Raw genomic sequence first — 24,533 nt, forward strand, 5'->3', positions numbered from 1 at the left:
CGCTGCCCCCCTCCCCCACTCTACAACCATCCAGGAGTTGGTAGGGCTCGGGGATAGTGACCAATCAACACGCCTTACACCTATGGCCTGACCAGGACTTACCTGGGACCCTCTAGATACCATACTGTGACTATGGACTGAGCTGTCCAGCTTGCACACTATCTTCCCTAAATAGTGAAATATTCTGAACTGTGACATAGATTTATAAATTATGATTCAACTATACTGTAAACTAAGTCCTATAAAATGATGTTGCTTTTAAAGTTTGAGATAGTTTTACTTCTTGGCAAAACAACTTCATAGCGTCATTGCTCAGAAACCCATAGAACTTTTGATAACAAAATGTTTGCTGAATGATAAAACATTTTAAGTCAGCATATAAATATAGGTCGGGGACCATCAACCGGCTTTTTTTGAACATTTTTCCGTTACAGATTTTATAATTTTTAACATAGAGTCAGAGACCTAAAAATTTGACATAGTTCAGCTAGGTTCTTCTCCTAACTAGCAAACTAGTTTGTTTATTTCTGGTTGCATTGACATTTATACCTGAGGCTTACAAGGAGGGTATCAAAATCGCCTAAATTGTCTACACTACAGTACCATGTGTCCGGACAGATATGTACATGACATGATTTAATTCAGATAAACGCTTGGGTGTTTTGATTTGTGATTTTCAACATGATAAACAATATTTCAGCAGCAAATGCTGAAGTTTTGGATATTCTACTGTTTACTCGCAAAATGATTATAGCTGATATATGAGGTCAGGCATTGCTTTCTTGACCCCCAAATTTCAACGTCAACATTTTTGAAATAGACATTGAAATATTACCATTTAAGGAGGTTGAAATAAAATTATTTACTTAATTATAGAAGAAACATGCATTTATTGTTGATAAAAAAGTGATTGACAACCACTAAATAAAGAAAATACCAAATTTAGCATTTTAGGGGCCGTCAGGGTTTGGTGGTTGTCCGGTTTTGGTGGTCCCCAACCAGTACATTAATAATAATTTAATTTTGACCAATTCATGAACAAAAATAAAAAAGAAATACCTTTTAAAAAAATTAATTAAACGGTCACATCTGAAAAATCATGGTTTAAATTCTTTAATTTAATTAGATTCCTTACACAGCCAATAAACAAATGGCCAAGAAATGCAAGATTAGTTTAACATAGTATATACATATTTAATACCTTGATTATAAATATAATAAAACAGGCTTTTATCAGTATATTTTGTATTTTTGCATTTTATTTATTAGTATATTTTCATAATATAAACTTATTCTGTAAAATAACTTATTTAATCATGTAAATTTATCGAAGTTTCCATTGTACAGGTATGTCTTTAATTTGCACCAGTTGACAAGATAAGGTGTCTCATTTTTCACAGTCCAATAAACAACTGATTAGTTGATGCTTTTAGTGTTTATACAACAGATTGGGTGATTAATCATAGTTTTTTTAGGTTGATTAGGTGATAAGATTAATGTTAATACCATATGTATATATTGAGAACCATTTTGCAAGATATATATTTGCTTATTAGTTCATGTACCAAAAAAGGTAATCAGACAACCTGCTTTTTATTAGCTTTTACTTTAAACTGAATGATAAATTTCATTCTTTATAATACTAATACAAGTAATAGCTAGTAATTGATAGAACAAAGGTTATCACACAATAAAGATAACAATTTGATTAACATAATTTTGTTACATTGTGACTTTTGGGAGAGGCACTTCTTGGTACTAATGTCAAGTGTCTTGTGGTTTGGTACTTAAGTCACATGTATAAACATAGTCAGGTGATAGTCATATGTTCATTGCTGTTCTCATTATATTGTGTATATAAGCAATCATTGTACTAAGACGGGATCAGTTAACTTCATAGCTGCGTAAGTGAAGGTACTTTGATAACGTGTGTGATTACCAAGTGTCGGAAGGAAGTTGGTGAGTTTGGAAAAAATTTGTATGTCGTGAATTTGTAATTGGGATCTGAATATTTGAGAGGTTTGCGTGGATGTGTAAAGTGGTTTGCATGATTGTAAAGTGGTTATTCACTGATAAGACAATGGCTTTATTGATGATGTACTTGAAATACTTTTCTTTCACAAAAAGAGATATAAAAAAAACAACCAAAAATCAGTTGTGAATAATTTTATATATAAAAAAAATTTGTCTAGCATAGTGGACGTTAACTTTAGTTGCAATGATGATGGAACATGTTAGAAATTCTATCGTTTCAATGATACTGTTGAGTAAGTTTTTAGATAATCAATTGTTAAGATATTTATGGAAACTATTTCATGTTACAAACTTACTCAATACTGTAACTTTAATAAGCTGTAGGCGAAATACTTATTTTAACATGTATAGATCTTTATATTTCATTTTTAGTAAATTTAAAAATTACATTCACATTTAAAGTGGAACATGTAGAGATTGTTTTTTAAGTTTGTAGAAGACGGAATATGAAATATTATGCTTTATACATGTGGTCAAACTTATTGTTCAATTGTATAATGAAAAAAGTCGTGACTTGAAGTTCTATATATATTTGATATAACAAAAGCATTTTGTATACTGCATATAAAATAATCTAGGACATGGGAATAAGTGAAGCATATCATGTTTATTTAACAGTCATAAAACAGGACTGGAATACCAATAAGATGTCTAATTATAATGTACTACCTGTTTTTAAATGGTAAAACTATTTAATTTAATGATTGTTACTCATGATTGGTTAAGTTTTAAAATGAAGTGAAAAACAGTTACATTACTCAAAAGCACCTTCATATTTATCAAGATAACTTCTGGTGGTAAAGTAATACACATACAATGTATATTTAGGGAAGGGGTGTCACGGTTAGCAAAAATGTTAACCGTTTAAATAGTGATTAAATAACCATGTTAAACATTTAACCAACCATTCTAAAAGAATTTTGACATTAACTATTTTTATTGTTATAAAGATAACACATTTGCAACCGGAAAAATTAGATTTAAAATTAAAATGTCACATCTTGACATAAAGAAACAAATGTAAATAAAATATTTGTAGCTGCAGAGGCTATATGTATACTGTATAAATAAGCCACTTTGTATTCCTTAACCCATTACTTCATATACACGCCTTTTAACGCCTTTTTCACCCCCCCCCCCCTTTTTATTGTCTCAAATGATGAAAAAATGCCTTATTTAGGCCCCAAACACTTGTTTTTGTTTGAGAAATGTTGTTTAAAAAAATGACATCTTTTTCGGCGCGGCCCCCCAACCAAAAGATACATCAGGGGGTTGCCAGAAGGGGGATGTGCCCCCTTCTGTTTGGGGGGTTTGAAGGGGGGCGGAGTCCCCCTCATCGCCAAGAAAATTTTGGACTTGTGAGAGGCTGTAAATGACCCCAGATTGATCATAAGGTAACGTGTAACCAACGCTGAAAAGCATTTGACTCTATCTCAATCCATTGAGAAGTTGCAGCACTTTGAAATCAATTTTGATGGAAAAAATCAACGCAAAATAGTGATTTTTGGCAATTTTGAGATGTCCCCTCGTTGCCATGGTAACAGAAAATTTAAGCCTGAGCATGTTGTTGCAAGGGCAATGGTCCAGTCAACATTTGTGCCAAGTTTGATTAGTGTTGAAGCAGTTTTTATAGTATTATAGCAATTTGAACTTGTAACGGGAGACTTTTCAATGAAAACAGCCATTTTTCACAAAATGCTCATGAAGTAATGGGTTAAAGGTAAAAAAATGTGGGGTGTTTTGTTAACATTTTGATCCTGTTGAGTAAAAAATATGCTTGATCTTGTGTCTGTTATATGCTTGTTGCCTACTTTTATCTTAATAGCCTAGAGGATATATGAATTATTCATGAGTTTGTAAGTTTTCCTCAAAGTGAAATTTTCCAAATTTAAAGCGGAAACACTGAGATGCAGCTGGTGACAAGGGTTTTGATATATCTTAAAATGTCAAAGTGTGATCTTATTAAACAGTAATTGCATTCAAAGTTGATTTCTTAATGTTTCAAAAGAAAGATTAGAAAAATTCAAATCAATAAAGTAAGTTTTTAATCAGTATTTAAATAATTTACTAAAAATTAAGACTATGAAAAATAAATGATGTTTGCAATAAAAAAAGGTTTAAACACGGTTTGAGATAAAACTAAGTTCCATAAATTACGTAAATTTGGAATATATGGTCTTTAGATTGTCCAGTGACTAGAAGAAACTAATAATTTTGTTACTTGTCAAATTATAATTGGATTAAGAGAAACAAAATTAGCTTAACAAGAACATAATACCACAAATAGAACATTGTTGCGCTATTGCCTACAGAAATGAAACTTTAAAGTTTATTATCTCAAGTTAGATCTTAATATTTAACTTTTCACTCTAAAAAGAACAAAATAAACTTTCAAAAGCAAAAAAGAAACATTTTTTCATGTTTCCCGTAATTTGAAAACATATTGATGAACAACTAGCATACAAACTTGTTCAAATTTGTTCCTCTTTCCATTAAGATTAAACAGTGTTAAACTTCGGTCTAACTCTCAGACTTTTTAATGAGGTCAAGAGGAGAGGTCTGCGATATAATAATGAGCTCACAATAAAGTACTTGAGAAGTATTTGGTTTAGACTGATTTTTTGACCCTTTTCCTGCTGACTTCGTGAAATGGACTTAAATATCCTTCACATTCCTTTGTAAAATATTAATGTGAGGGGTTTTGAATATTAGCTACATGTATTAGCTCATTATCAATAAATGGAGAAATGGCTACATGGTTGTGTGGGTAACCCATGCATCTAGTAGTTATACTGTTATATCTGGTTCAAACCCTGTCAGGGACTTGCTGTTGTTTTAATAGCAAGATACTTTACACAGTGAGTCTTACACTGCCTAGTACTGGTTGGTTTCAGGAATGGATTGGATAGTGTTTCAATAATATTATAAATAGCTTAGAATGCAATAAAACTAAAATAAATTCAGTATGCAGTAAATTAAATATTAAGAGCTATCAGTATAGTGTCTGAGATACATCTAGACTTTGTTTTTATACAACTTTGACATGGTAAAATGAATGTTACATTATGAAATGTAACAAATGTTACATGTATGTACTTTGTTCTCTTTTTATAATTATTAATAACTATTCAAAGGAAAGATGAGTTCAAACTTCAAAGTAACTGCATGAATAATACAATGTACATTCATGAGTGGATTACTGACAGGAAGTGATGAAAAATCAGATGATGTACTGACTGAGATAAATATGTGTCAGAGAGTTGAACATTCATGTATTGACCAGGAAATTTTATCAATTTTATCAATTTAATTCTTAAACCTGCTGAATTTCTTAAATGGACTTGTCCTGCTTCCATTTTTGGAACTGTCCATTATAAAGTTTTAGGAATGTCAAGATGAAGTCAACCAACAAGTATAGAGCCTGGTCAGACTGCATGATGTGCAAATTGACCTGCCTCGATACTGGTGGCAAAGGCCTGTAACTATCTGTCCCAGCAGGGTAATGCCTAACATTTGATTTATTATATACATTACATATACAATGTACTATGTTTCTTTGCTGTAAATATGACAGGGCTTGTATTTAGTTTCAAAATTTGGAAGTCAGAGATCTCTGATTTTGGAAGTCACATTATATAGGTAAAGAAGAACAAATATTAGATTTTGGAAGTCACAAGCCAAAATTGAAGAGTAAATGGCTCCCAAAGTTCCATTTACAGAAGCCTTGATATGAGCATATTCAATTGTATTTAGTCTATTTTTCTAATTATTTATACAGTGTTTGTCTTTTTATTTTAAAGACAAAAACACTGTTATTTGTTATGGTATTTTTGTTCTTACATGTTTATAAAGTTTGTTAAGTAACCATTATTAGCATATATTAGTTTGTTAAGTAACCATTATTAGCATATAATGTGCACTGCTAGCAAAATGTTATTTAATTGTACAAACATTTGTCAAGAACAAGTTGTTTTGCTTTTTTTTAACAAATACAGCTTTATATAAAATTGTATGTAATGTTAATATTTGGATTTTGTACTTTTGTAATTTTGATACAGAACTTTGATGAATTTTGGTATTTATGCTAGAGAAGATTTGCAAAACGTTTGTTTGTTTTCTAAGACAGCTAAAAAGCACAAATTTATCTTGCGGAAAAAAATTGTATATCTTTTGATAAAACCATGTCAAATTATAAACTAGGAAGTAATGTTATTAGATTGTATATCTAGTGAAATGAGACATTTTCAACAACTTTACATTATATGTTAACAAAATCTGTCAGCAATAAATCATGAAAAAAGTATATTATAAGATAAAATAATGACATGTAAGGGGAATATTGAAGATAATCTTTAGAACTTTAATAGTGATAAAAGCATTAAAATGTTGCCATCCAATCTTCCTCATTCTTGTCTATTTTTAGATTGTCACATGACCCATCATATGATGATGAGTGTGTCAAATTAAACATATATATTGTGATATAATTCTTAATTTCAGATATATATTAAACAGAAGAAAGATGAAGTTGTTGTTATGTTTCGCTGCTTTGCTGTCGTGCGCGATGGCAATGTCAATGGAGCTTTTGACTCAAGCTCGACATCTGCAGACCGATGTAGACGCGGGTAGATCAATGGAACACTTGTTTTCAACTTTTAAACAAGTTCACAGTAAGATTTTATTAATTTTATACTGTTGAAACTATGTTATCATGCACAAAGATTTTATTGAAAAAAAAATATAATCAAGACCAGCAGATTATTACATGTTGCTTGACTATAAAAAGAATAGGGAGAGCTGTTGTATTCAACCCCGTATCAGGCATCATACTTTTGTTAAGTTTTGATGTGAAAGTTGGTACCTCTTAAAGGGATTGGGTTGAACACAGACTTATTTTAGAGCATATAAATAGAAGGTAACTGTTCGAGATTGGTAAAAGTAAAATTGATTTGGACAAAATTACATGTATGGCAGTTTTTGAAATTACGCATTATCCTTTCTCTTGATTCACTGTCAAGCACTGAGAATAGTCCAGCCAGCTATCTTTCCGACAGCTATTGTTTTTTTACAGCGATTTTTTCCTTTGGTTATTTATTTTGTTAATCATCGTTATGTTTTTTTTTTTTAGTATTCAATTTTAGATCTACTGAATATAGAGAAAGATAATTATTTTATTTATTTCTGTGTTTAAATGTTTAACTGCAGATTGCGAAAAAATTCATTTATTTTTTTAAGTTTAAAACAATAATTATGTTTTGCGATATTGTTATTTCATAAGTTATTATATTTTTTCAGAACGTAAATATGAAAATGAGGCAGAAGAGACGATGAGAAGTAAAATTTTTGAGATTAATGTCAACCACATTAGAGAACATAACATCAGATATGCAAAGGGAGAAAAATCTTACTATCTTGGTGTAAACCAGTTCACTGACATGGTAAGACGATTTGAACTTATTTTATATTCAATATCTCACAAGCCTTAAATGAAAATGCTCAACTTTATGTAGATACTGAAGGTCTCCTTCCACACATTTGAGCAGGATAATTTTCAAATGATAATGAAGATTTGTTTATGAATCAATCATGATGATATGATTGATTCATGAATAAAATTTTTCATAATTAAATAATTGGTGATGGTGATTAAGTATTGATTAACTCATTGATTAAGATTTGTTTATGATTTAATGATGGATGAAAACTTGTTCCAAATGAAGATAGTTAAATCATGAATGTAGATTTGTTTTTTATTTACTTATAAATATTTTTTATGCCCCCGGGCATATAGTAATTGAACCGTCCGTCCGTCTGTCCGTACGAGGTTAACCTAGAAAGGCAAGTTGGATTTTTCTTGAGTTCTACCTGTACCAATGGCTTCTTAGTTACACACTTCCAATCTACAAAAGTCTGATCTGGCAAGTTTAAAATAACTTTGGCTTCCCCTAAATTTTCCAAGTTATTTCCCCCTTTTTAGCACTTAAAAAAAAAATAATGGTTTTTAAACCCAAAACGGGAAGTTTGGAAAATTAAACTTAAGTTCTATCTATACTTTTTGGCTTTTATAATTTAAACACTTTCTTAAACAAAAAAAAGTTTCCCTGATTTTTTGCCAAAACATATAACCCGTGTTCAAAACCCTAATTTTCCCAGTTTATTTCCCTTTTTTTACTTTGAAAAAAGGTCCCTTTTTTCTGGGGTTTAAAATATTAAAGGCAAAATTTTGGGTTTAAACAAAAAATTTTTCTTAATTCTTTTTTTTATTTAATGATATCTTGCCAAAATTTGGAGGTGGGTAAACCTTTTTAAAGGCCCTTTAATTTTTTTGAGTAATGGGGGTTTTTTTTTTTTTTTTAGGGGCCCCAAAGGCCAAAGGGCCCCCCGGGTTTAAGAAAAAAAAATTTTAAAAATTTTTTGCTCCCTGACAAACCCTTTTTTTTTTTTATTGATGTTCCCAAATTTTGTTTTTAAAGTTTTAAAACAAACATGCCAAAAGGAAGGGCCCCCCTTTTTTGGGGGGTTTGAAAAGGGGGCCCTTTTTGTCAAGGTTTAATGTACCCAAAATTTTAAGGTCCCAATGTTTAAAAAAAAATTTTTTACATTTTTTAAAAGGGGTAAAAACCAAAATTCTATAGACAGAAAGTCCCCTTTATAAATTTATAGGAAACCCAAAATTTGAAAAAGGGTTAGTGGGTTTAATTGGGGCAAGGGTTTACCCCGTTTCTTAAAAAAAGATTTTTTTCAACTTTTTTTTTAAAACCCGCCTTTATTTTTTTAAAAGAAAATATTTCAAATTTGGTAGGAAAAATACTTTTCAAAAGGAAAATTCCCTCCCTTTTGAAATTTGGGGTTTTGGGGTAGGGGGGTCAAGGGCAAAATTGTTTAAAAATAGATTTTTTACAAATTTTTTCCCCTACAGGCCTTTTTTTTATTGACCCCGGTGGGAAAACATTTTTTGGGTAGGAAGATAACTTGCATGGGAAAATTTTTTTCCTTTTTTAATTTAGTTAAAGGGGTCAAAATGTGCAAGGTCAAAAGTGCTAAAAAAAGATTTTTCACTTTTTTCCCCTTTTAAAAATTTTGACAGATATTTTTTCCCCTATTTTGGGAAAGGAAGATAAATTGCAAAGTTTAAATTTTTTACTTTGGATGGGTTAGGGGTTTAAGGGTTGGGTTTTAAGGTCACAATGCTAAAAAAAAGTTTTTTACCCTTTTTTTCCCCCTACAGCCTTTTTATTTACAGAATTTTTTTTCATAAATTTTGTTTTGGAAAAAATAACTTTTCAGGTATTTTTCCTTTTGGGGTGGAGTTTGGGGGCGTTTGGGCAAGGGCATCAAGCCCCAAAAAAAGATTTTAAAAATTTTTGCAACCCTACAGCCTTTTTTTTAATTTAAAAGGTGGGATTTTATATTTTTAAAGGGAAAAATAAAATTGCATGATTATTCCCATAGGTGGTTTATTGGGGGCCCAAGGGGGCCCAATTTGGGGCCTTTAAGGGAAAAGATTTTTTAATTATAATATTTGAAAAAAGTTGAAAAATTTTTTCACTTCAAAAAAGGGCCAAACAATGAAATTGGCAACTTATATATTTCACAATTACAAAATGCCATGGCTCTGTCAAGCTTTATAACTTGTGTTTACAATTTTTGGCAATGTTTCTGTCCATAACTGAGTGAATGGGTAAACATTTTTTGAAATATTGCTACTGACAAGAATCGGAGCCAGGGGCATTTGTGTTTAACAAACACGTTCTTGTTTATGTAACATCACAAATCTTCTCATCTAAACATAATAAAGATTTGTTTATAACTCAGTCATAGATAAAGATTTGTTTATGATTTATTCATAAATGAAGATTTGTTCAGTTATGAAGAAAATTGATTTAGATATAATTATGAATGCAGATTTGTTTATAGCTTGGTGATAATTGAATATTCTTTTTATGATTTAGTCATAACTGAAGCTTTGGTAATGATTTAGTCATGATTGAAGATGTGTTTATGATTAAGTAATGACTGAAGCTGTGTTTATGATTAAGTCATGAAATAAGCTGTGTTTATGATTAAGTCATGAATGAAGATGTGTTGATGATTAAATCATGAATGAAGATCTATGTGTTTATGATTAAGTCATGAATGAAGATGTGTTTATGATTAAGTCATGAATGAAGATGTGTTTATGATTCAATAATGTGGCAGGTTAAAAATTTTTCCTTTACACAGTAACTTAAAAGTAACTTTGAAACTAAACTCTTAACATTTAGACTGCTTGCCAGCAAAATTTAGGAAAACATGTGTACTTAATATAAGACTTAATTTGAACTTTTGTGTCCATTTACAGACTCATAGAGAGTTCCTGAAGTTGTATACAGGGCACATCAAAGCAGTAAATGGATCTATAACCAAACCATCAACTTACCTGACCCCGTCCAACATTCTTCTACCAGAGAAGGTTGACTGGAGGGAGAAAGGATATGTTACTGAGGTCAAAAACCAAGGACAGTGTGGCTCTTGTTGGTCATTCAGTACTGTAAGTATATATCATTCAGTACAGAAACATATATTCCATTCAGTTTAGAGGTATCAACTGTTACTTTAAACTGATTTCATTCAAGAGTGCAAGTACAGTTAAGAGATGTCCACAGAGCAGCTGACATTCAAGCATTTTCATAGAGAACCCCACCTCAAGTAGTGACTTGTGGTGACTTAGTTGTGGGAAACATAAACTGGCATGCATAATTTTGTCCATTTTCCCAACCTTTAATATACTTTAAGAAAAATATAACATTTTGGGAGTAAAAGTTCTGTCACACATCTAAGGTGTTTGTGGTAGATTTTGTCACATTTGCATGGGACCACAATTTCAACTGGACATAGTGGTGTCCAAAATTCCTCTTTTGAAGCCAATCATGTGACACCTGGAATAATGTCATGTATATGCTTCCGTGTTTGCACCTCTTGCAAATTGGGTCATAGTTATCAAATTTTCAGTTAGCCCCGTAAGTCAGTGGCGTATTGAAATCCTTAGAATTTGAATTGATTTTTCCTAAATTCAAAGCTGGCCAGATCCATTACCAGTACATAAAATAAATAGGTGAAGGGATAGTAATACAATGAGGGACAGTAGTGGATTATCTTCCCTTGATATAAACTGAGATTAACCAAAATGTAAGTGGGTCCAAATATTTGGAATCCTTTGCTTTTATCGTTGAGTTTTATGTAAGACAGGTTGATGTCTTAATTAATTATTTCCACATGCATCAACAAATATGTAAACCTTAAGAAAAAAATGTTTCATTTATGTTAACAGATTCTACATCTTATTGCATTATTTAATCTGAATATTACAAATGATCATAGTTAGCCCTAATTAATTTAGTTTGCTACAAAGAAATAGTCGATAAAGTCCGAGTAATCCAATAGCTTAGGACCTATCTATTTATAAGGAGTACTCAGGGGAGGTTATTCACTAAAGTCCCTCATTGCAAATGTTTGTCTGTCTTTAATGTTTAACTTTTTTTCTGTTATTTTAGACTGGTTCCCTTGAAGGACAGACTTTTGCTAAGAAAGGTAAATTGATATCTCTTAGTGAGCAGCAACTTGTGGACTGTTCTGGTTCATACGGGAACCAGGGATGCAATGGTGGTCTAATGGATCAAGCTTTTGAGTATATTAAATCTGCCGGAGGTATTGAAAGTGAACAGGACTACCCATATGTTGCTCAGGTTTGTTTTTTTTAGTTGTATAGTTGATTAAGTATTTAATAATAATAAGTTTTATTTGGGAAACTTATGAATACTTTAACCTGTTCAGTTATGAGTGAAACTAATGTTCAACTAGGAGAAAATGGTTTTAATTGACAGAATGGTTGGTCTCAATTGAAATTAAAAAATACAAGATTTATGATATGAAAAGTGATGTCAAGTATCAGTTAGTTATGTTTTCTCTTAAAATAGTGATTAATTCTGGAATGTTGGTAATGAAATGAAATTTCAAGTCTATCCTGAATTAAAGCATTGTGAATTTGTGACTATAAGCTAGTTTTTCAAACTTTTTAAATCTTGTCTTCTCTGATTTTTTAAGATCATTTGATTTCATTTGTCTTTTTCAGGAAGAAAGAAAGTGCAATTTTTCAAAGTCATTGGAAAAAGCTGAAGTGACAGGTTATGTTGATGTCACCCAGGGAGATGAACAAGCCCTTCAGTCAGCTATTGCAACTGTTGGACCAGTTTCAGTCGCCATAGATGCCAGTCATCCTTCATTCCAAAGTTATTCAGGAGGTATGAGATGTTTCATGCGATTTTTATTCCCCCTATTTCAGCTATTTGTGATCTTTATGCACTGACTTAAGAAGTGGGAGTATACTGTGATTTTATCCATATGTCTATCTGTCCATCAATTCATTTGTATCTCACATTTTGTCAACTTTACCTTGTCTCATCAATAACTTGAAAAGGAATAAGCAATGGTTTATGTAACTTGGTAAGAACATTGCCCATGGTTTGTAGAAGACCCCTATTGATTTTTGAGGGCAGTGGGTCAAAAGTCAAGGTTATTCTGGCATAAGCCACCAAAGGCTTTTGCTTACATTTGTCTACAGTCCTAAGGTGAGAAATGACTTACAGATGGCCCCTTTTTGATTTGAGGTCAGTGAGTGATAGAGCAAGGTTACAATTACTCTTAAACATTTAGAACAAGGGATCATCCAATTGACTAGTATTAACTGTCTGAAGTTGTGTATTTCTCACAAGGAAGTTATGTTTCTTATGTCTTTTTTTTCTTCACTCAATTGATTCAAGTAGGCAAGTTTGGAAGTAACTCACTTAAGAAAAATCTAGTTATATGATTATTTTAATTTGATGATCATATGTGTACAAGAATGTTTGGGGCATGGTGCAGGTGTTTTTATAATTGTATATTCTTTGTATTATATGAGGACGTCATCAGTAATATAGCAGTCAAGGTGTCTTTCACTCAACCTAGGAATATAGGTTTATGCACTGACAATGGGGTCTGTATATTATACCAGTTCTGATGAGTTGTCTAGCAATCTTATTTGGAAGTTATTAATTTTAGTTAACAAGTCAATAAAGGCTTGTTTTGTTTCGAAGTTGATATTAAATAGATATCTTGACACTGAACTCATTTGAAATGCTGGCATAATTTACAGGTGTTTATGATGAGTCAGAGTGTAGTAGCTCTCAGCTAGATCATGGAGTGTTGGCCGTAGGTTATGGAACAGAATCTGGAAGTGACTACTGGTTGGTTAAAAACAGTTGGGGAACATCATGGGGAGATGAGGGCTATATTAAGATGTCAAGAAACAAGGACAACCAATGTGGAATTGCCAGCTCAGCATCATATCCTCTTGTTTAAAGGTATGGCATTTTGTTGGTCATGGCAACACTGATATACCTAGTAAAAATTTCATGCTGTGGCCTGCTTTTTACATTCTGTAAAGGTCCTATGTGTCAATTTTAGATTAACTGGTAGGATTAGGTGTGTAGAATCACATACTTTAACTCATGTTCTGCATTGTTGGCTTTTCAGATAGTACTTATTTTGAAATTTTTGCTAAAAGTTATAAATGGTATTGCCCAGATTTCTGGATGGACAAGTCCATTTAAGATATTTATTGCAGTAGAGGTTAAGTCAGCATTATAGTATACTTATATGAACAACTCAAAAGTCCCTGTCAGGATTTGAATCCATATAGAGTTAATTGATTGAGTCATCATGTCAAACCACTCTGGGGCTTCTGAAGCCTTTATGTTCGTTTGTTTAGGGGCAACATGTTTGGTTAGGGGCAATCTTATAGTAAACTACATCTATATTGCTGTTACAGAACTAATACAACATACCTATCTTGTAAATATAGACTGTACATTTCGTGTCTATGTATGAAAATATGACTGAAACAGTTATTTACAAGGTCAAAGTGACATTTATAGATATGAAAGGTAATTTGAGATATTTGTATATTCCTGAAGTATTTGTGTAAGTTGATCAGGCAATATTCTATTGAGTGCTTCATTCTACCAGCTTAAGCTCAATGTACTAATGTGACCAAGATCATGCAGCACCTGCATACCATCCAATCATGGTCTGCACTGTTCAGTCAGTATTTATTTTGAAATCTTCCGTAAAAATGTCTCTTGTTGCTGAGGGTTTGCCTGTATTGTTTGAGGCATCAGAATTGTAGCCACCGTTTAACCCTGCATAATCTTAAGAGGTGACTAAATTGGTTTGAATTACTGGAGTCTATGCATCTCTTAGCTCCAGCAGTAGTGGTAATTTTGAACCCTGGTGGTTCTTTAAGTTTGTAACACCCAATGTTAGCCAAAACCATCTTTCCTGTATTGGAACCATATGATCAAAATTGTATTGGTGCGCTGTAAATCTAAATAAAACATACAAACAAAGAAATCCATACAGAATGATGAATGGTTTTGTCTAGATTTAAAGATATACACATCCATATATTGTAAGCATAATTCTGCATGGTAAAGCAGTTTAATTTTGAAATCACTGAAACTAGGACTGTTCAAAACTGGACGTTGAAAAAGCCCAATACACAAATTAAGCAAGATGCAAGATGAAAGTTAGTGTTTAGGTAAAATTCATTATAACATAAAAGATGAACTTTAAATATATTAACATATTTATTTTCTCCTCTTCTTTTACAGTTGTGACAACAGAATCATCAGTGAAACAGTGGATCTCTTACATAATCTTTGTGGATTTACTTTTTTAAAAAGTTATGTGATATTGAAAATGCTGAACAATCTCACTAAAACTACAGCTGATTATTTTATTATTATGCTCTCTATAAAATAAAGTGAATTATGTTGCTATATAAAATATATTGGTATATAAACTTTATTGATATGTGAAATTTATGTAAAGAAACTTGTCTATTTAAAAAAAAAACAAAAACAAACAAAATTTGATTCTGTAAAAGTTGTTTAGATTTGATTCTTATAATTAGATATTTACAAAGAATAAGCTTTTTTTAAAAATAAGATTCAAATGACAAGACATTACAAAGTAGGTGTTCATTTTCTGTTTTGATTGCCATAAAATTGAATAAAAGACATTCATAAAATAGTGTTCAATACATGTTTGTATTGTCTCAGGTTTGAGATGTGAATTGTATAACTATGACTGCTATACAAACAACAAGAACTTGAGAAATTTTTATTCAAATTTATATTTGTGGAAAAAAAATTTATAAGAATATGGTCTTAATTAATTGAATAGTGCTCATTTATTAATAATAAGATATATATGTATGATAAAATCTGAATATGATTATAGAACAAATATTCTTTACATATTTATGGATATAGGCAGTTTTAATGCTAAGACTGTATAAGATGTGATAAAATGTGCTGATTTTTACAGATTTATATTTTTGTAGCTGTAGTAAATACATTCTAGATGCAACTTTTGACAACAGTCTTCCTTGTCAAATATTGGAAGCATTGCACAACTTTCATTCCAAGTTATATTATTGAATGTGTAAACCATTGTTGTATATTTAATATGTATCACTCCACCCAGTCCTAACTAAACAGTTAAATAATAAATAATAATCCAAAGTGTAGGGCTGCTTACATCAAACAAAAAATGAATAAATACAAAGAAAAGCTGTTTGCGTAAATGTAAACTTTAGAGATCATGCTAAAAAATGACTTTCGTTATCTAAATATATATACCATTGATTTTCTTTTGGAAGAAATGGGATTTTATAATATGAAAATATGTTTAATAAAAAGCCTACTGATACTCTGACCTTTTTGCACTAATGTGATATAAATGTAGAGTGATTGTGAATGTGATACAATGTGTGTGTATATGAGAAAATGATTGGTTGTCTGTCAAAATTTTATAATTTTGTCTGAATTTATCTTGTAGACAGAAGCTGTTTCACTTAACCTTTGTTTTGAATGGCATATTTTTTTTTCTTGAATCAGAAATACTGCTTTAATAATATACAGAAATACGAACAGTTTTGAACATTTGAACAGACTGGATGGTAAAAAACATCTATTTTTTTAATATTTAAAATTCTTTCCTTTTTATAGTGACAAAGTGTTACATATTTTTTTGGAGTAGCTTTATTTATATTTTGACAAAGACTGCAGTATGGTTATTTTGTTGTTTATATTATGTTTTATTTGGTTGTTGTCCAATTAATTTTGCTATCAATGCTGAATTTGAGTTCCTCAGTCAGTATAGGTTGTATTGTAGCTAGTTATTATTGGTTTTTGTACTCGTTAAGTGAGTGAGATCAATTATTGATTGTTGAATAGATAGATTGAGACTGACTGTATGGGTTTATTCAGAGAATAAATAGATTTATTTTGAGTGTTTTGATAGGCATCATAAAGCATGAATGAAATTTTGATGTGAGAGTTATTAAATGTTGTTATATTTGATAATATACCAAGAAATTTTCAATAAAATAAAGTTTTCTACTTTAAAATAGTTGTTTTTGTATATGTTTAACAATTATGTTGAGTCATATTTTTCTTTGAACGATTGTTGCTGATGGCATTTGTAAAATTGGTTTAAAGGGGTAAATAGGTGATCAAACATTGAAAACATGGCTGACATTTGCCCAGGAATATGCTCCATCTTTATTGTCATCTGTTGTAAAATAAATGTGAATACTTTTGGAAACCATTCAATGAGCGACTCCGGGCCAGTTCCGTATTAACTTATTATTTTTTTACTGTTGTAATAAATGCCAGACCGCAATTTATCTCCATGTATATCCAGGAATGTGCAAATAATGCTGGAATTTTGCAAAAAGTAACACAAAATTGTGCATTTCTAAAACCGACACCTTCACAGTAAATAAATGAACATAATATGTTTTGGCAGAAATGAATGGACGCATACGGTCACCGAGACATTTAAAGCTCATTTAGTCTTGGTTTTTCAAGGTCACTTGGTTAGTGTATTAAAAGAATATTACAGGCAACCAAGTCGTTTGTCTCACAATAACGATTATACATGTATTTTATTCTTGATTTTGACAGCCGGTAAAGCTAAAGTATTTGCCCAACCATAATACACTGAAAATTAAATGTGACAGACAATTTTAAGGTAACGTCACATTAGTAAATGTGAAACCTAAGTGAGCTGGTTACCTCATAAAAGTTACCTCAGTCATATTGTATCTAAATGACTTGTGGTTTGACAAGTTTCTAAGGTAGAAGCATGCCTCCAGATGAGCCAAAGGGTGTCAATAAAATAAAAAGAAAAATGTGCTAATATGTTCGAAAAAGTAAAAAGATTAAAGATTTAAGTAATAATTTACATGTTTTGTGCGATAAAATACTAATTTTTCTGTTTTTATAACAATATTTCTACTTCGTTACTAACGCAGTAAGGGTTATTTTTGCAAATTGTAACCTCTTGGGTAATTAACGCGGGTCTCAAGTGCCATTGATAATGCGTCAGTTGCTTCCTTTTGGTTAGTTCACAATATAATTCTTTTAAAATGCATTTTCAAAATCTTCAAGAAACTAACATGAATTCATTCTTGAGGGATGTTGCATTAAAGCAAAAACGTTTTAAATGAATAGCAAAGGTGACTTTAAAGCGGTACTTTGGTTGTCATTCTCAAAGTAAACCGATTCCTGGATGTATTTGTAATATTGGTAAAAATTAAAGTATGATGTCAAAGCAGCTGTATGGGCTTATTCATTTTGATACATTTCAATTTGATTTAAGATAACATACTAGTATTTTGGACCGTTTAATTACCTTATTTTTTTTGGCCATAGTTTTGCACAGATCCTGTGTAACATTTATTTTGACCCCGTTGCAAATTAGTCCCAGACGAAGTGAACTGACCCGGGTCATTTTTCAACGGAATTAACCTAGCCAGAAATTCAACATTGGATTTTGATAGAAAAATCGTTGAAAACTGATTAATCGTTAAATTTTGATCAAAATTGGTCCTTATCTAACGGTTACTTTCATTTAAAAAAAAACGTCCGTTCATAACTGAGAATCTCCTATATAACAAAATCTCTCACAGACATTTAAATGATTTCGAAAGCATAATTATAAGAAGGCAGCGTGTCTGGAACTCTTTCTTTTTTGTACTGGGTATTAACCCTAGTTATACACTACAAATACGGATATGGTTATGTTTGGATAAGGCAAGATATGGGAGATTTTAATATTTTAAACAACGTATTGCTGACTGTTTGGAACAAAATTGGTCTGACGACATTCATTCCTCTACTAGATGTGATACATATACAACATTTAAATCTTTATTGAATGTTGAACAATATTTAACTATGGAACTGCCATTTCTTTTTAGGAAATCACTTGCGCGTTTCAGATGTTCAAATCATAGATTAAACATAGAAATTGGGCGCCATTATGGTATTGAGAGATCATATACATGTAGAATATGTCCATACTGTTTTATTAAGAGTAACCGTTTAGTTATTGAAAATGAATATCATGCCTTTTTTATTTGCCCCAAGTTTGATAGTATAAGACAACTATGTCTGTTTAATTGGTATAAGGGAAGACTAGAACCAGTTAAATTCTCATACTTGATGAAAACCGAACATCATCCTACATTAAAAAGTTTAGCATTGTATGTAACCAAACTTATGACTAATATTGATAAGAATTGATTGGTTTCAAATATTTTTTTCTAGACAATTACATGAATGTCTATTGTATAGTGCTTCATAACAAAAGTCTGATTTTCTTTTCTTTTTTTTCTTGCATTAATAGTAGTTTTGTATGTTTTTTTTTCATTTTCGGAACTTGATACTACGTGTTTTACATTAAGGGTTGTGGTAATATGTATATTCCCTACCTAGTTACGCCACTCGTGAGAATACTGTTTTTAAAGCCCACTCGATGAAATAAAATTTCATCTTACACACAAACAAACAAATATCCTCTATATAGTATCACCCTTCCAGATTTTTCCGCCTTTTTGATTGGATATTGATCACCCGAAAGAAATTGATATTACCGAGCCAGACGGGTAATATACACACTAAATTTACCCGTTGTGTACCCCACGTTGTAAAACAACACGCGCTGAGGTGATGCGCGTACGGTTCGATTTTACGGGGTGAAAATTCCGATTTACAAGCACTTTTTAACTGTCAAATAATAAATAAAACCGCCTCCGTGGTCGAGGGGTTAGAGTCGATGACTTCTAATCTCTCTGGCGTGGGTTCGATCCCCGGGAGATGCTTTGGTAGTTTAGCGCGGAGGAAGGTTGTCTAGTACTGGTGTAACTCTCCAGGAACGATGGTTAGGAAACTACCCGCCTATATGACTGAAATACTGTTGAAAAAGGCGTAAAATGAAACAAACAAACAAACAAACCAAAGTAGAGTAACGATACATATTCTCATCAGTATTGAAAACAAATATGACCTAGTGAAAGTTTGATATTAATTTCAAAAAAGTGGGTTAAATAGACTACTCCTTTTCTCTTGTTTATATTCGTTAGGTACGGAAAAATACGTCATGTATTTATGTGACGTCATGTTGTGATGAAGGGGTACCCTAAAGGGAATCTTAGTTCGACGTTCATTTGAAACAGCTATGAATTTTTAAAAAATCGTCTAAACTCGGCAGGGGAAGGTTAATAAAATTATTATTTTGGTTTTGGAGTGATATATGTGTATATATTATCTGCCAAGATAAAATATCACACCCGCCTAACGGCTCGGGTGATATAAAATCTTAGCAGGTAATATATCCACATATATCACTCCAAAACCAAAATAACATATATATATATTAGAATTTATCTATCAAATGTGAACGTTGATGTGGGGTTGGGAGTTGACGTGAAAGACTTAAATGTGTTACTTGCAACATTAGTGAATTCGTGTTAGTCTTCAGGTTAGCTAACAGAAACCGTCTAAAATAAAATGAAAATTTATTTAAATCTGCATGTATCTAAAGTGTTTGAGTATTGGAGTATTTCAGTGCATGCAGTTTTTGTCTTAAGATCACTTATAAAAGCATTACGTACTTGAGTGGTTACAGGAAAATATATATTGATACTGCGTATCACAATTTGGTATTGTTAATCTTTCTTAAGAAGTTGAATCACAAAAACGAAACTAGCGAAAATTCTTCCCTTTCTCCTTATATACAACAGAAACAATACTTAATACTGCTCTTATTTAAACAATACAAGTTCACCCTCGAAGTACTGCACATGTTTCCCGTCATGATACCTAAAATGTTTTCTGAACTTTGAACGGTAATAATTTCCCACCAAGCCAGTGCAATAAAAATGTGAAGTGATCTGTCAAAAGCTTTTTTTATGCAATATTTTTTGGTTAAAATATCACATCTTATACGCGTTGTTTAACTTGATATACATTGTATTTATAGTGTATATGTGCATTTTGTTTCTATACTTCTTAGTGTAATTTTGAATCTTTATATACCTTATACTGATCGTTATGTTAAGTCGACTTAATTTAAGGTAACACATGGCAAATGTAGTTCTCTACCCAATGTTACTTCGGATTTTGACAGAATTATGGCCCTTTTTAAATAAGAAAGTTTTGCCTGCAATACCAATTTTCAAATCCAATGAAGGTTTTGACTTGATCTTGTATTGACTTGAAACTAAGGTCATGTCATCTTCATCATAATTGGCTTTCACTCAAAACTGCTTAAAAAATAGCAATTAAAAAGAAAGAATAATTTTTAATGTAGGCATTTAACGAATTACAGTGCATTAAAAGTTTAGATTAGTTAGTAGAAATATGAGGTTGCAATCACAAATTTCGCGGATGAATATCTCTTTTACCCAATGAAAAATGTTCGACTATTTCCGTAAAGCTTAATCAATGAAAATGCTATTTTTAGCAATGTCGATTACCGAATACTCCAGAGCGTAGTACACAAATAAATCTGACTGGCGAGTAGTGGAATATATACATGTCGGACTGTTTTGGCGAGAAGATTTTCGCTAAATTATTTTCATCAGTGTTTAACAACAGGTTTATCGTGAACAAAATACCTTAAAATTAATAAGGATTACAAACACGAAATGGAAATTATCAATTTTAGAATTATAATGTATTTGTTTTTATTATAGCTACATACGTATTACTTCACCGTGGTGCAGAGGTAGCGCGCTCGTTTAGGGTGTGAGAGGCCTAAGGTTCAAATCATAGTCGAGGCAACATTTTTTTGAAGTGTCTTTTTTTAAGGAAGTAGCCACGATATGCAAGGATAAAGTGTGGCTGTCATAAAAAAATGAAAAATGATTTTATGATGTAACTCTAGGCATGCAAAATTCCATATGTATCAATCTCAAACTGCTATAGAAAAAAATCTAAACGCAGTCGCTGCGTAAGATGAATTATAGTATATAAAAATAAACTTATACAGGAAAGATCAGAAAATACCACAGAGCATGCAGCCCTTTGATTATCATAATATATCAAATGAACTTTTGATGGGATTTGATATAACACGGCTCAGTGTTATTTTTCTGTTGCGATAGTAGTTCTTTGACCTATGCAGTTTCAGGTGTGTCTTGGCCCTCATTTTACTTTAATTAGAAAGAAGATGAACAAATAAAATTGCTTGTTAATTGGTATGGTGATGTTTATTTACTGAATGCTGATGTTTTTATATGGCGGTATTTGTTACATTTAGTCACTATGTTACTTAATTTATGAAAATATAAAGAAGAATTCGCAAGAAGAAAATAACTTCTTACAAAAAAAAAAAAAAAAAAAAAAAAAAAAAAATCAAACGGTCAAAGATATTTACACTTTTTAAAGTGAAGGCAAGTAGAGTAAAAAAAATATTTACATTAAACAATCTTAGATGCTGGGTTTCAAATCACACCGTCAATGTCGGGACACCCGAGTTAAAGCACCGACGTTTTGTTAGCTGGTTTGATGAAAGAAGTCAAAGACATTGGTCGGACTAGAATCCATAGCGGTGAGAAGAATGTGTATAAAAATCAGGGACTTTAAACTCTCGGCCATGGACGCCCTGAATAAATTATTTAATTACTCTATAAAAAAACAAAAAGTAAGAGTTTAACACATTTGCGCATGGTAAGAAAATAAGCGTATAGATACATAACGTTTTAACAAAACTTTTTGGGTTCATTTATAAAATCTGTCAGTGTATAAAAGAATAAATTCAATAAAAACTTTGTATACCAGTTCTATGATGGCTCATGAGTAATGATGGTGTGGTAATATTTCCTTCTGCACAGTTATTTCTTTATATATCTAGTTCTAAAGATGACGGATGTTGGTCCAGTCTAACGTGAAAAAGGTCCAAGTGTAACGTACATTGTTGAGTATCAATGTCAATGTCTCATTTAGTTTTTTTAAGTTAAGTAATCTTTTTTGAAATTATATGAAAATGAATACATGTATTATGAAATAATATGAATTATTATTAAAATACTCTCTCGATATTTGTTTCTCTGTCACCGTAGACGGAAAACACTTGCAAATTTGAAACCAGAGGAATTATAAAATAGTTTCGTCACATTTTAGTAAGCTATTGGAAACTGTGCGTGAAACTTAATATTTTGTTTTCGTGCAACTTACTACCGTTTTACTTACTATACACGTGCAAAGAACATTTGTAGGTTACAGACCTTCGAACAAAATTTTATATGGAATTCTACAAGAACAGATGTCAATAAAATGATTGATTTGGTGTCTTGAGTGCAAAAAGAAGGCTTATTTTCATTTATTTTGGTACCAAATTATATCGCTTCGTGCGAATTACTATCGCTGAATGTGCAATTATCAAACAATTCAAACAATGTTCTAAACAAGAGCTGTCCGTAAGACAGCGCGCTCGACTTTTTTATTGCTTGCCAATAAAAAAAGTTTTTGCAGTAAAAGGCAATACAAGAATCTCTGTATTTTTAAAGTGAACTAGTTGTTTGATACCCTTGAATATTACAGCAATGTTTATATGACATAATTTATGGTAAAGTGAACAAGTGGATAGGAATGAATTTTTTTAGATTTTTTAAGTTTTTTAGTGCTTGCCTATAATACAAAACATTGACAGTTAAGGGCCATAATTCAAATAAAATCTTTGACAGAATTACCTTCTCCTGGACATGTTTGGGAATCATGATTGTAAACAAGTATTCCAACTTTCAAATTAATATCTCAAACAGTTCAGTCAAAAAGTGGACTGGTACTAAAAACTTAACCAAGATTCTAAGTCGATAAAAGGCCTTAATTTTTAAACAAATCCTTGACAGAGTTACCTTCTCTTGCGTACAGATGGGGGTAATGATGTGAAATAGCATTAAAAGTTTCAAAGCAATATCTCAAAGGGTTAAGGCAATAAGTGGATTTTACCCATATTCAATGTATTTTCTAAGTCAAAAAGGGGCATAATTCTGTCAAAAACCTTGACAGAGTTATGTCCTCTTGTCTGTTGATGAAGGTCGTGATGGTAAACAAGTATGGTCAGTTTCAAAGCAATACCTCCAATGGTTTTGAAATAAAGTGAGGTGGTACAAAAAACTTAACCAAGCTCAATACACTTTCTAAGTCAAAAAAAGGGCCATAATTCTGTCAAAAACCTTGACAGAGTTATGTACTCTTGTCTGTAGATGGAGGTTATGATGGTGAACAAGTATGGTAAGTTTCAAAGCCATACTTGTAATACTTCTGAAATAAAGTGGGGTGGTACGAAAAACTTAACCAAGGTGTGACGCCAACGCCGACGCCGACGCCGACGCCGACGCCGGGGCGAGTAGGATAGCTCCCCTTTTCATAGAAAAGTCGAGCTAAAAACCACAAAACGTAGGATAATGCACTTTGTATTGTCATTTGAAGAAAATTAACGCGCATATGATACGCTAGGTTTTGTTTTGATTCAAGAAACGTTTGTCACCTTAATTTACCGGGGCTCAGCAGTCGCCATTTTCTCGTGGGTATTACTATAAAAGTTACGTGATTCCACCCGTGTACCTGTTCTCATAAATGCTTATTTCCGGGTTTGTTTAATACTATGAGTGTTTTAATTGCATCATCGCTAGGATTTGTACATAGTACATCATCACCGCAATATAAATACACACATTGTAAATATGTCACGTTTCTATTTAACAAACAAGTTGGAGAATGAACAATTCTGGATTAAAAATTAAGAGGTTATTATCATCACTTGTAATATAATTTCCTAAGCAGAATATAAACATATTTGATACAACAAATCAATTGAAATTTGAGTATGAATTTGTAACAAATATAGAATTTAAGTGTTAGTACTAACAAAAGTGTTCCTGATTTTAATCGATTCTCTCAGATATTTAGCTAGATTCATTAGTATAATTTTATTATTAGAAGAAATCAGCTCAATAAATTTACACATTGATGGTCTTTTGTAATAATATTGTTTCACATATTTTTTCCTTATGTCTACATAGCATGAGCATATCAAAACAAAATGGTATTCATCTTCCAAATCCA

General features: G+C 31.5%; 1 protein-coding gene across 2 annotated transcripts; it reads left to right on the forward strand.

Annotated features, from left to right (window-relative positions):
* The first annotated feature begins 1,818 nt into the window (after positions 1-1,818).
* Positions 1,819-16,522, forward strand: LOC132734027 (procathepsin L-like). Of its 2 annotated transcripts, none has more exons than XM_060720728.1 (8): positions 1,819-1,959; positions 6,535-6,704; positions 7,330-7,472; positions 10,376-10,564; positions 11,568-11,759; positions 12,146-12,314; positions 13,205-13,412; positions 14,721-16,522. In XM_060720728.1, exons 2-7 carry the CDS (start codon positions 6,557-6,559, stop codon positions 13,408-13,410), a joined length of 1,047 nt encoding a protein of 348 aa, XP_060576711.1. In that variant the 5' UTR covers positions 1,819-1,959; positions 6,535-6,556; the 3' UTR covers positions 13,411-13,412; positions 14,721-16,522. The 2 variants fall into 2 exon arrangements, with proteins under 2 accessions (XP_060576711.1, XP_060576712.1); XM_060720729.1 differs by lacking the exon at positions 1,819-1,959 and adding an exon at positions 2,245-2,267.
* The last annotated feature ends 8,011 nt before the right edge of the window (positions 16,523-24,533 follow it).

This window comes from Ruditapes philippinarum, unplaced genomic scaffold (assembly GCF_026571515.1).
Source record: "Ruditapes philippinarum isolate M1 unplaced genomic scaffold, ASM2657151v2 ctg7725_1_1_1_1, whole genome shotgun sequence".
NCBI lineage: Eukaryota > Metazoa > Mollusca > Bivalvia > Venerida > Veneridae > Ruditapes > Ruditapes philippinarum.